The sequence below is a fragment of the Canis lupus genome, chromosome 30 (assembly GCF_003254725.2).
Source record: "Canis lupus dingo isolate Sandy chromosome 30, ASM325472v2, whole genome shotgun sequence".
Taxonomy (NCBI): domain Eukaryota; kingdom Metazoa; phylum Chordata; class Mammalia; order Carnivora; family Canidae; genus Canis; species Canis lupus.
In genome coordinates, this window is record NC_064272.1 from 8,328,070 (window position 1) to 8,341,176 (window position 13,107).

The 13,107-nt window shown below is 35.7% G+C and overlaps 1 protein-coding gene across 1 annotated transcript in view; it reads right to left on the minus strand.

The window, feature by feature from the left end:
- Window positions 1-13,107, minus strand: part of INO80 (INO80 complex ATPase subunit) — a 129,138-nt gene that overhangs the window by 65,050 nt on the left and 50,981 nt on the right. Inside the window, exons 15-21 of the mRNA XM_025473152.3 lie at window positions 8,177-8,236; window positions 7,600-7,742; window positions 6,394-6,478; window positions 5,253-5,370; window positions 4,031-4,116; window positions 811-978; window positions 476-609 (exon numbers count right to left, since the gene is read on the minus strand). Of these exons, the coding sequence (XP_025328937.1) occupies window positions 476-609; window positions 811-978; window positions 4,031-4,116; window positions 5,253-5,370; window positions 6,394-6,478; window positions 7,600-7,742; window positions 8,177-8,236 (794 nt within the window). The remainder of the gene's footprint in view (window positions 1-475; window positions 610-810; window positions 979-4,030; window positions 4,117-5,252; window positions 5,371-6,393; window positions 6,479-7,599; window positions 7,743-8,176; window positions 8,237-13,107) is intronic.

A 13,107-nucleotide genomic window follows, 5' to 3' on the forward strand; every position in this document is an offset into this window, starting at 1 on the left:
AATCTGTCATGGCTGATTCCAGGAGGAAGATAAATTTGATTAACTTAAAATACAATCAGTTATCCCACAAGTGCTAGTCCCAGTAAAATAAGGCACCACAAAACAAGTTCAGTATTGGAGTGGAGACATTTAGTGATCTCTCTTGGTACATGTTCACAGACATATGTGCATTCCTCATTCAGAAAGGAAACCAGAAAAAAAAAAAGAAAGAAAGAAAGAAAGAAAGAAAGATAGATAGATAGATAGATAGATAAAAACCAGAAATGGCTACAGCAGTTAAGGACATCCAATTAACCCCTTGATACTGTGCAGATTCCTATTACAACATCTCTCAATAAATAGCTGTCCATCATATGCTTAAATATCTCATTGTTGGGGAAATCAGATACTCTCCACTAAACCTCCAAGAGCACTAGCCACAAAACCTCAAATTACAAAAACAACCTGTCTCAAATTACAAACAACAGGTGAGTACCTGTCTCGTGAATGGTTGAAGACCCTGATCTGTCCATGACGGTAGATAAACTTTGAAATCTGGTATGGCTTTAGGGAAATATGAAACGGAGACCAAGTTTCTTGTCGTTCAAATAACTCTGGGTGATTACACACCTAAAGAGGAAGGAAAATGAGGCACCACTGTCATGCGCAGAAATGATGAGGCATCCCAAACTCTGAATATTCACCTATGTGAATATATACTTTATTTCATCTCTTTTTAACAGCCTTTGTTTATTTGGCAGAAAGGTTAGAGCCCTTTTCTTGAAATGGGTTAATGAAGACAACTCCAAGGCAGCTGACCTACAATCTTACCTTCCTAAACTGCATGACTAGATTCATGAGGCTGCTGGTGGTGGTCTGTGCTTGCTGGGTAGAGCCCATAGAAGACTGCAATAAATCCTCAATAGAAATTTTGTTCTTTAGTGCCTGATATAGCAGCTTCTGTCGGCTGGTCAGCTGGCAATACATTAGAATCTCAATCTAAAAATCAATAAGGACATTTATATTTTGAAGTTTATAAGAGAATTCAGCATCACCGTTAGAAACAAATGCAAGCCAGATTATGATTGAACAGACAATATCCATATCTCTAGAAACTCAGTATCTCTATAAACCTGTGATATGGCTAATCATCCAGAAAAAATTCTTTTCTTGACATTCTTCCCTGTCATTTATTCACTCTGCATACTATCCCTGAGAAAGCTCTTCCACTTCCAATAGCACCAACTGCTATCCATTGCAGTACCTTGCAAAAGTATTTTCCTGAACATTCTCAGCCCCATATTTTCAACTACCCCCTATAATAGTACCAGTCAGGGAGTCAGTGGAAAAAAATATCTTTTCCACAACTTACTAAATTAATTAACAGCATTACATTCACTCAGTAACCGAAAAAGAAATTTCAATCTGCTCTGGGTTTTCTTTCTCTCTCAATGCCCATGTTCTGCCATTTCCTAAATCCCTCAAGTACACCTGGAAATTAGCCTCTAATAATCATCCTTTCTGACCACTCTCATTGTCTTACTGCAGAATCTCATCATATCTAATCTAGACTGCTACTATCTGGGAGGAGTGTCTTTCTGCCTACAGTCTTTACTGGTTCTAAGAAACTTTCCATATAAATCTTATAAGGTGATTCCAAAGTTGAAAAACCTTCAGTGTGTATTACTGTCTATAGTAAAACATCAAAAATTCTCTGGGAAACAGAGGTGGTCTTCCATACTCTAACCAACCACAACTGTCCCAGTCTCATCACCATGTCCTCCTATATATCTTACCAACAATGCTCTGAATAATGTTTGCTAAACATGCTGCATATGTGAATGTTGTTCTACCTTTGTTCACAATGCTCTGGTTGCTTAGCATCCACCTGTTTCCTTACCACATTTTCCTAGTAAATGCCAATTTACCATTCCAGACCTAGCTCACATATGTCATCTCTACTTTGATGCCTTCTCTAACCTTCCTTAACAGAACTATTCCCTTATCTGTGTTCCTATTATACTTCACATAGACAATCACTGTATCTCTTATGATACAATATTAGTTTAGTTATATATTTATCTCCCTTGGAAATCTGAATGGAACCTGAATAGAACCTGGACACTACATCTTTATATACCAGTGGCTATCAGGCAATAAGAGTTTAATAAAGAAATGTATTATTTAAAAACAAATCAGAAACAATACTGATGTTTAAGAAATCTTAAGAAAAATACTATGCATGGTGATTAAGAATCATACTACATCTTCTAACCACATCCCCACTCACCAAGTAGCAGAAATTATGACACCGCTAGTTTTTTAAGCCCCTTCCGATATAAAAGAATTCATTGTTTTATATAGTATTTTCCTTCTATCAGGTATATCTGTGCAACACTACTCTTTAGTTAAAACCAGCCAGTTTCACAAAACAGTCATCAAGTTTTCTTAAAAACAAATAAAATAAAGGTACAAGGATACTCTTCTCTTTAAAGGTACATTCCCACCACAATCTTCCAAATAGAGTTACCAATTTCAAAATAATCAAACCTTCTGACAGTGATATAGGAGAATCACCTGATATCATCAAGAACCTTGGAAGATGCCTTGTAGGTAGAGAGTAGAATTGTGAGAAACAGGTGGGATATATGGAAGATGGGGAAGAACTCTGAAGGACTAGGTACTGGGAGGAAAGAAGAAGAAAGCAGAATATGGAGAGGATTCACAGGAGATAAGAAAAAAATAACAGAAGTCTGATAAGGATTCAAAAAAAGATATTTATAACCAAAAAAATGTAGTTTTTAAAGTAATCTCTACATCAAACATGGGGCTCGAACTCATTATCCCAAGTTCAAGAGTCACACGTTCCACTGACTGAGCCAGCCAGGCACCCTAACACACCAAAATTACTGGCTTAGTATAAGAAAAAATATTACAACCCGAAGCACACTCAACTTCTAAATCTAATTCTCGGTTTACAGAAATAGAGGAGACCAAAGAACATGTTAAACAACACCACAATGATGCAATTAGCAAAATCCTCTATGTGGAAAACTCTAGGAAAAGTAACTCAGTTTCTTCAACAGGGAAAAATAGTAGGGAGGAATTAAAAGATAATTAAGACATGTATCACCCAAATGCTATGTGTGGGCCTTGCTCAGATCGCAATTTCAAAAGTTCTTTAATTGTTTAACAGAAAAAAGAGGGAGGCAGGGAGAAGTTGGGAGGAAAACGGAGGGAAGAGAAACACACAGAAAGAAAAATGGGGAAGTTGAGAAAAATGGGGAAGTTGACTGGATACGTGACATTACAATGGAACTATTGTTTTCTTTAGCAGAGGTGATAATATATGGTTATGTCTAATTTTTTTTAAAGATTTATTTATTTGAGAGAAAGAGAACACATACAAGTGGGGGGAGGGGTAGAGGGAGAGACCAGAATCCTGAAGCAGACTCCCTGAATGAGGAACCCGATTCTGGGGCTTGATCACAGGATCCTGAGATCACAACCTGAGCCAAAATCAAGAGTCAGCCACTTAACTGAGCCACCCAGGCACCCCATAGTTATGGATTTGTTAAAAGATTAAATTAAAAAAAAAAGTCGAAATGTTTTAAAGATATATAAGAACATATTTGTAAATGAAATAAGACATCTGAGACTTGCTTCAGAATAGTCTAGAGGGATGGGGATGGAAATGAGTTGATCACTGTTGAAGCTGTATGATGACTACAAGAGGGTTTGTATACTATTTTTTCTACTTTTATAATGTCTCAAGTTCATAATAATAAAAAGTATAAAAGAAAAAGAAGAAAGAAAAAAATATTACCTGCCTTGGTTGTCTGACTCATTTTTTTTTTTTTTTTGGTCTGACTCATTTTAAGCCTTCTTTGATCCACTAAAGTTTAATGGTCTTTTCTCAAACTATTCGCCCTTCAACTAAATATTTACCAAGGAGGGTTTTTTTTTTGGGGGGGGGGGGGGGGGGTGTTTGTCCTGAAACCCTAAGGTGGTGCCTATTAAGCCTTAAACTGATGAAGTCTTCTTTCCTTACCTTGTCAGACAATTCATTTTCTACATCCTTCTTGATTCTCCTCAGCATAAATGGCTTCAAGATCATGTGTAAGCGAGAGAGTTGATCTAAAATGCCAAAAGGCCCAAGACAAATAACACATTATATTGATTTAACACAAACAAAAGAAGTATCATGATCATCTCTCACTAAACTGTTCTTTTAACTTTTGGCTTAATGAACCTCTAAAAGAAGACTGAAATTTAATCTTTCCTTAAATAGGAAATCAAAGAGTCTGAATTTTCACAGAATCCACCTATAGTTGATGGGGCAAATGCATTTTTCTATCATTTACTCAGACCAATAAGGACCACTTTATTTTTATTAGAATTCACCTTTAGAGTGTTTTAGGATCATTTTATCAAGGACAGAGTTCTCACACCGGTTGAATGGAAGCTATCTGGGGCTCCCGGTGTTCCCCCAAAATCATTTTTTCAAAGTGTGTTAGCAAATGAACAAATTGTAGTATAGGAAAATACTTTAGGACTTTTCTAATAGTTGGCAGATGTCCATTCATATCTATGTAATAAATACCTCATAATGCTCTTTATTTTTAAGATTTTATTTATTCATGAGAGACACAGAGAGAGAGAGGCAGAGACATAAGGCAGAGGGAGAAGCAGGCTCCATGCAGGGAGCCTGACATGGGACTCCATCCCAGATCTCCAGAATCACGCACTGAGCTGAAGGTGGTGCTAAACCGCTGAGCCACCCAGGCTACCCCCTCATAAGGCTCTTAAAATTCATTATTCAACAAGGTCAAAAGTATTGATAAATAAGGCTTAAAATATTCTCAGTAGAAACAAATCCTAATATAGAAAAAAAATAACAAAAATGAGCCCTCTAATATTTCGGTTTTTATCACAGGATAAAAACCTTCCCTCATCCCATAAAGAATATAATTCTGATATGAATTTTTTAGAAACTACATAGAAAATGAGGATTCTGAAGCCAAAATATGGTATTTTATGAATTCTACCTGTTCTACCTTGATTAAATAGTCTACAGTACAGCAGCATCACCTCTATTAGTCCTTTTGGCTCTTTTAAAGATGAACAAAGCACATAATTACTTTATAAGAGAAACATTCTCCTCATCCTGATTGTTCTACGAATAGAAGAAAAATTCTTCACATAGAAGCAAATACTCAATTATGTGGTTGCCTACACTGATAGGCAGAAAGAAAGTTCATAAAAGCACTCACTCTCATCAATGGCAGATTTGTTTTCGGCATGGCTCTCAATGTCCTTGGAAAACCATTCATTGAATTCTTCATGTGAATCAAATAATGTTGGCATAATGAAATGTAGTAGAGCCCAGAGCTGGAAACAAAAGAAGTGAAATACTGTAGGACAACAAAATGACAGTGTGTGAGGATATAATGAGGGTTTGGAGAGTGAAAGTTGCAGGTGTGTGTATGTGTCTGTGTCTAGGTATAGGTGTAAGTGTGAGTGAGTGGGTGAGAAGGAATGAGTGTGTAAGAACATGCCTCATCAACCAACCTTAATTCTATAAGGTGCTATAAGCAAACTGAGATTATTTTTCAATTAATTTCAAACTAAAAGTTGGAAAGTACAAGTCCTGCTCAGATTTTGCAGTGGGATAGTTTTAAAGATCTTCTATATTTAAAAATATTCATTTCACAACTGAACACAATCTAAGGTAAAATAACTTGCTAATAATAACTCTTAATTAGGGGTCAGTAAATTATGGCCTATGGTGCCAAAGCTGGTCTGCCAACTATTTATTAAACATTTCTGTCAACTATTTTTATAAATAAAGTTTTACTGGGACATAGCCACACCTATTCTTTATGTATCATATATGGATGCTTTCATATTATAATGGCAAGGTTGAGTAGCTGCAATAGCAACTATATGGCCTGTAAAGTCTGAAATATATACTATCCGAAAAAAAAATTTGCTCTCTGGCTCTTACAGAAAGTTTTCTGATCCCTGTTCTAGATGAAAAATTATCTTTTCTATATAAGGAATTTTAGCTCCTCTCAGTGCCAAAGAATATTACCTTCTCAATCTATCATAAAAACTTCTCTGCATTAGATGAATAGAATTCCTAATGTGGTCACTATTTATTCCATAAGTACAAAGGAATACATGAATTTATTTGCTTATGCCAGAGAATAATAGGAATGATGCCTAAAAAACCCACTGAAAGCAAGCTATGGTCAAATTCTCCCTTTTATAGTGTGGATTTTAATTTGTACATGAAGACCCCTTCTGTAGAGGGTCTTCATGTTCCAAGTGGGCATGGAAAAGAATTCTATTCTGTGCTAGAACCATTCCATTTAAGGCAGGCATAAAACTGAAGCCTTAACTATTGCCTACCTCTGCCATGGTGTTCTGAATTGGGGTTCCAGTTAGCAAAAGCCGATTCCGACATTGGAACTGCAAGAGGATCTTCCAACGAACACTGTTCAGTAAAATGAATTACAAATTCCAAGTTAGCAGTAAATCTTTCTTTATCCTATTAAGACCTTATACTTCTAAAAATGCTTTCCAAAAAACTACCAAACACCCAGAATCAAATACTCCACCATGTACACAGTGAAAAATACTATTCAACAAAGCTGAGGACAGGAAATGACGCCTATATAACTGAAAACCTGGTATTAGGTTTAGAAAAAATAGCCTTCAAATGGGCAGAATAAGATCCTTTCTGGCTTGACAAAGTACTCTACTATCTTTGGTCCATTTTGTTGACACAAGCCATTTAATCGTAAGGTATTTATCTTGTAGTAGAAAGCTTTATGATTATTAGTATGTGTGCTTCCAGTGAGTTTAGAGAGATCAATGGAGAGACAGTGGAAGAGTATGAGAAGAAAATGCAAACTGAGTATACTGCCCCTGGCTATAAGCATGTCCTTCTTCAACAGAGTATAATATGAAGTAATGTATGACAGAGGATAGAAAGTACCACCCTGTCAGTTAAAATGGATCTCTAAGAAAGTCTTATGGGCTCACCAACAGTTAATAAAAATGCATCAAAAGCAACATTTCATACCACTAACACTTTAAGGTCAAGTACTGATTGACTATTTAGTCTGTAGTTTTGAAGGTAAGAGGATATTTTAAACATGTAACTGACAATAAAAAAATCCTGTGGCTCTAATAACCATCCAGAGACCAAGACAACCTGCATAAAACAGAATCTACAATCTGTATAATGTAATATTCTACTTCCTATTAAGACTTCTTGTTCAAAATAATCTCTGAATCAAAGGGCAACGAGCCTTCTCCCACAAAAATGTTCCCTGAAGAACAAAGACCTGTTAAGATGCAATAATTATTGAGTAGAGAAATAAAAGTTAAGAAAAACCCTGTTTCTAAACATTGTTTGTATTCCATGTAAAATGCAAAAGGTAATTTTTTTCTGGTCATATACATGGTATATGTAGACCATATCATACCATGTTCTGAAACCTCTCTGATCTTTATTCACTGGTATATGTATGTATCATATGCTATCTGTATCATATATCTATATATCTATACAGCTTCAGTCTACAGTTTGGTTTCTATTAACTGTGTTACCTGGAACTACTCTTGAGTGCCTGAGCCTCATCCAACACCATGTACTGCCACTTGACCCGCTGGAAATACTTTACATCCTGCACCACCAGCTGGTAGCTGGTGATAACCACATGGAAGGGGGCATCCTGAGTGTAGAGGGTCTTCTGTAAATATAAGAAGGGAATAATGAAAATAAATACCTAATAATACATAAGATAATGAGGAATGGACTTTATTTTCTAAGGCTAAGAAGTTTAAGACAGTCCTACTGAAGATGTGCTTCTCCCACATGGTAGATGTGTAGTGAATTAAACCATAACTGCTTTTAAAGTACTTACCTTAATTACAGATCATATTAAAAATTAGTCTTCAGCTTATTTAAGAGTTCTTATTTAATCCTGGACTTAGAGTCTAGATGATGTCTATAATGGGCAAAGTGTTATAGAAGTAAAAAAGTGTACTTGCCTAGTGTCTAGAAATATATATAAGATTTTATACATGAGAAGTTACTCAAATAAAATGGAGAAATGATGGCATATGTATAGTGTGTGTATATAATATGCAGGCATATGTGTATATGCATTAAGCTAAAAGTTACCTGACTCCAGAATCTCCTGATAACTTTTCTATCATGAGGATTTCCCCAATACGGTAGCACCTGGAAAAAGGACCATTATACAGATTACTTCTTACTTATAATCTTAAAAAGCATCATTATAAATGTTATTCAGAAGGACTTTAGAAGAACCTAAAGCAAAAAAGAAAAAAAAAAAAGTAAAGAATGAATAGAGAATTCCTCTTCTGTCACTGCTGTTAGCACTCTTCCTGCTGACTGAATTAAAGCATACATACATTTGTTTGAAGGCTTCAGAACACTACTGTGGCAGAGCAGAATCAGAGAGGGTCAAGATCCAGAAAAGAAAGTCCATCCAGAAAGTAAAGCCTGACAGCTGGCACATGTCTTTCTTAAAGGTGTTGACTGATCCTTTCCAAAAGTTCTAGTTGGGAAACTAAGAAGTTGAGCAGAATTTTTTGTTTTTGTTTTGTTTTGAAGAGATGCAGGGTCTACAGAACAAAAACTGTAGTTCAAGAAGGAAAAATTCTGATAACCACCCACCTTCCTGGCCTTATGATGGGAATCCTAGGATACATACCCATGGGCAGGAAAGGGCAGCTACACATAGATGTGCCTTAAGCCTTAAGAAGTACTGAATCCCAGCTCTGAATCATTTCAATTCCTGACTAGATTAAGGTGGGGACTTTGAATTATTAGTGCTGCCCCCACCCTACCAAATCACTAGAGGACAAAACCAAATCTAAACACATATAAAGCCTCCTTGGAAGAAGAAGAAAACAGATCCCACAATTATCTCTAGAATTTTTCTTATATAATGTCCAGTATACAATAAAAACGCAAACAAACAAAACCAACAAAAAACCCTCCAGACACATGGAAGACGAGATTCCATGACTGAAAACCAGTATGAAAAACACATACAGGAAATAAACCCAGAGTTAGACCCAGATGATGAAAATATCAGAAAGAGACTTTTTAAAAATAGTTGCTAATTTGTTCCTGGAATGAAAAGATATGCTTGGGAATTTCAGTGGTGTACTAGAAACTATAAAGTACCAGAGGAAATTTTTAGAACTGAAAAATATAACTAAAACTGAGAATTCAATTATGGGTTTAATGACAAATTAGATGCAGCTTAGAGAATATTAGTGAAACAGGTCAGAAGGAAATATTTAGACTAAAGCATGGAGAAATAAAAGAATGTAAAATTTATCACTTTTTCTGTGATGTCTCTCTAGATGTGGTTTTCTTTCAAAGTGCTTCTTGGATCTGTAGCTTGATGATTTTTGTTTTTTGAAAAATCTCAGTTACAATGAAATATAAAAATACAGGAAGAAATGAAGATCAATGAAAATAGTGAGTAGGTAATATGAATATATTTAAATAAATTTAAAATGTATAGATAACCATAACCATGCACGTTAAGTTGGGTGGTTAAGTTGGTTAAGCATCCGACTCTAATTCTGGCTCAGGTCATGAGCTCAGGGTTGTGCGATTAAGCTCTGTGTCCATGGTCTGTAGCTGGATGTGGAGCCTGCTCAGGATTCTCTCTCCCTCTCCCTCTGCCTTGACCCCACCCTGCTCACAGGCTCTCTCTCACACTCCCTCTCTGAAAAACAACATAAAACAAAGAAGTATAATAAAGCCTTGTACTGTCAGGGAACAGTAACAAAAAGTCAGGGATGCATGTTCCTTGACTTCTGGGTATTCTCCTGGGTATCTACTAAAGAATAAAATGAATACATAATTAGCAAACTAAGAAGGAATGAAAGAGTAGTAAATTCTAATCAATCCAAAGGACACAAGAAAGGAGAAAAAGGAAAGTTGTAGAAGTAGAAGAAGCGGAAAGCAAACAGCAAGGCAGATTTAAACTTCATGCATCAATAACTACATAAAGTCAGCATAAATATTACAAATAAAAGGCAAGAAAAAACCTTAAATGTTAACAGAATGGTTAAATGTAAAAGAAAGAAAAAGATACTACATAAAACCAGAAGAAAGCTAATCTATTTAATACCAGAGAAAATAGGCTTAAGGCAGAAAGTCTTAACAAGAGGAATTTCGTAATAATAAAAGGTTCAATCCATCAGGAAGATAAAATAATTGTAAATTTGTAAAACAACTTACAGCCTTAAAATATAAAGCAAAATGGAAAGAAGAAAACAGAAATATAAAAAAAATTAAAAATTAAAAAAAAAAGAAAAATGCATAAACCCTTAATTGGTGGTTTTTTCTTTTTTTCTTTTAAGATTTTACTTATTTATTTGAGAGAGATAGGAGAGAGCACAAGCAGGGGAGGGGCAGAGAGACAAGCAGACTCCCCACTGAGTTGACCAGAGCTGAAGTCAAATACTTACCAACTGAGCCACCCAGGTGCCCCTGTGGCGAATTTTAACATACTTCTTTCAATTAGTAATTATAGAGGCAGACAAAAAAATCAGTAAAGATACAGAAGAGCTGAAAAAACCCTGAGCTAATCAACATATACAACGCTACACTCAACAACTGCACAATATCTACTATTTGTAAACAGATACAAGACATTTCTAAACACTGACTATATGGTGGGCCATAAAAGAAAAGTTCAACAAATTTCAAACGATTAAAATCATAAGAAGCCCATTTTTCTATCATAGTGGATTTAAGCTGAAAATCAGTAACAAGAAGATACCTAGAAAATCATCCTTTGCTTAGAAATTAAGAACCTCTCTTTCGTTCATTCTTTCTTTCTTTAAAAGCAGGCCCAATGTGGGGCTTGAACTCACAACCCTGAGATCAAGAGTTGCATGCTCTACCAACTGCTGGCCTGGTGCAAGATTCACTCTATTAAATAAGTCAGAAATCAAATAGGGACTTGAAATAGAAGTTAGAAATTATTTTAAAGAATAACGCAAATGTGACACATCAAACCCTTGGGTGGCTATAGTCATTCTAGAAAGCAATAAATGCCCTTAAATATACTAACTAGAAAAAAGCTAAAAATCAACAATCTAAGCTCTATCTTGAGATGTTAGAAAAAGAAAAAAGTGCACAAAAAAAGTAGATCATAACAAAACAGCAGAAATGAAATAGAAAACACACAAAATAGCCAAATTTAGGAATGAAAATGGAACATTAACTGTGGAAAAAATGTAAACCATATTTCTTAGGGGGAAAAAAGAAAGTCAGAAGCACTGGTCATACTAGAATTATAAAACAAATGTTACTCAGATACCTGCCAAATAAAATGAACTTTCAGATGTTCTCATCATAAATCTAAATATCTTTTGAACTCAAACTGAGAAGAGTCTGTATTTAACTATGTTCTGTAGGGAAGTGAACATATTTCTGACAATGCAACAGAGTAATGGAAGAAACAGTGAGTCGATAGAGCAGAGGTCATCAAACCTTTTCTGTAAACAGGCAAATGATAAATATTTTAGGCTTTGCAGGAAATATGATCTCTGTCACAACTACTGAACTCTGCTGTTTTAGTAAGAATGCAACCATAAATAACAAACAGAAGAGCATGGTTGTGTTTCAACATATACATGTTTAATTTTCATATACCATTAGTTATGAAATAGGGCTCTTTTTAAATCAATAGCTTAAAACCATGAAAACTATTTTTAGCTTGCAGCTGTAAAAAAAAAAAAAAAAAAACAGGTGGCAGATTCCTTAATTAGCTTAAATTCAGAATGACTTAGCAATTCCAATTCTAAGTACATACCAAAATAACTGAAATGAAAACAGGATGGGGGCAGCCCTGGTGGCTTAGCAGTTTAGCGCCGCCTTCAGCCTGGGATGTGATCCTGGAGACCTGGGATCAAGTCCCACGTCAGGCTCCCTGCATGGAGCCTGCTTCTCCCTCTGCCTGTGTCTCTCATGAATAAATAAATAAAATCTTAAAAAAAAAAAAAAAGAAGAAAAAAAGAAAAAAGGACGGGTGTTCAAATGAGAACCTGTACATGAATGTTCCCAACAGTGCTACTAACAATAGCCAGAAAGTAGAAACAACTCAAATACCACTAAGAGATGAATAGATGTGTGTCTAGATAATGATGTATTATTCAATAGTAAAAAACAATGACATGCTGACACATATTGTAACATGAAGATATTATATGTGAAAAGAATAAGAAGCCAGACATAAAAGGCCACCTATTATATGATGCCAGTTAGATAAAACATCCAGAATAAGCAAATCCAGAGACAGCAGATCTGTGGTAGCCAGGGCTGGAGGCAAAGGGAAACAGGGAGTGACTGCTTAATGGGGAAAAAGTTTCGGGATCCCTGGGTGGCACAGTGGTTTGGCGCCTGCCTTTGGCCCAGGGCGTGATCCTGGAGACCCAGGATCAAATCCCACATCGGGCTCCCGGTGCATGGAGCCTGCTTCTCCCTCTGCCTGTGTCTCTGCCTCTCTCTCTCTCTCTCTGTGACTATCATAAATAAATAAAAATTTAAAAAAAATGGAGAAAAGATTTCTGTTTGGGACAGTGAAAAAATTTTGCAATCAGCACTGATCATTGCATCATACTGTAAATGTATTTAATGCTAGTAACTGTACACTTTGTATTAGTCTATTTTATGCATGTGTTTTTTGTTCTTTCTTAAGTAATCTCTACACCCAGTGTGGGGCTTGAACTCACAACCCTGAAATCTAGTTGAATGCTCTACCAACTGAGTCAGCCAGGTGCTCTCCCTATGCATGTGTATTTTATCACAATTAAAAACAACAACAACAACAAAAATTAGTATAAACGAAAGTGGCAACTGGAACAGGCCCAAAGGCCATATTTTACGGATCCCTATAATAAAATCAAAATGAAGTTCAAACATGCAAATGAAAGCTCAGTTCCAGGCACAGGAACAAAATTAAAGGACATTGTATCAATGATGCAAGCAGTAATGCATTGCCATCTAATAAGCAGTAAAGTTAATACTGAAAACTCAAGTGATTTGGTGGAAATTTT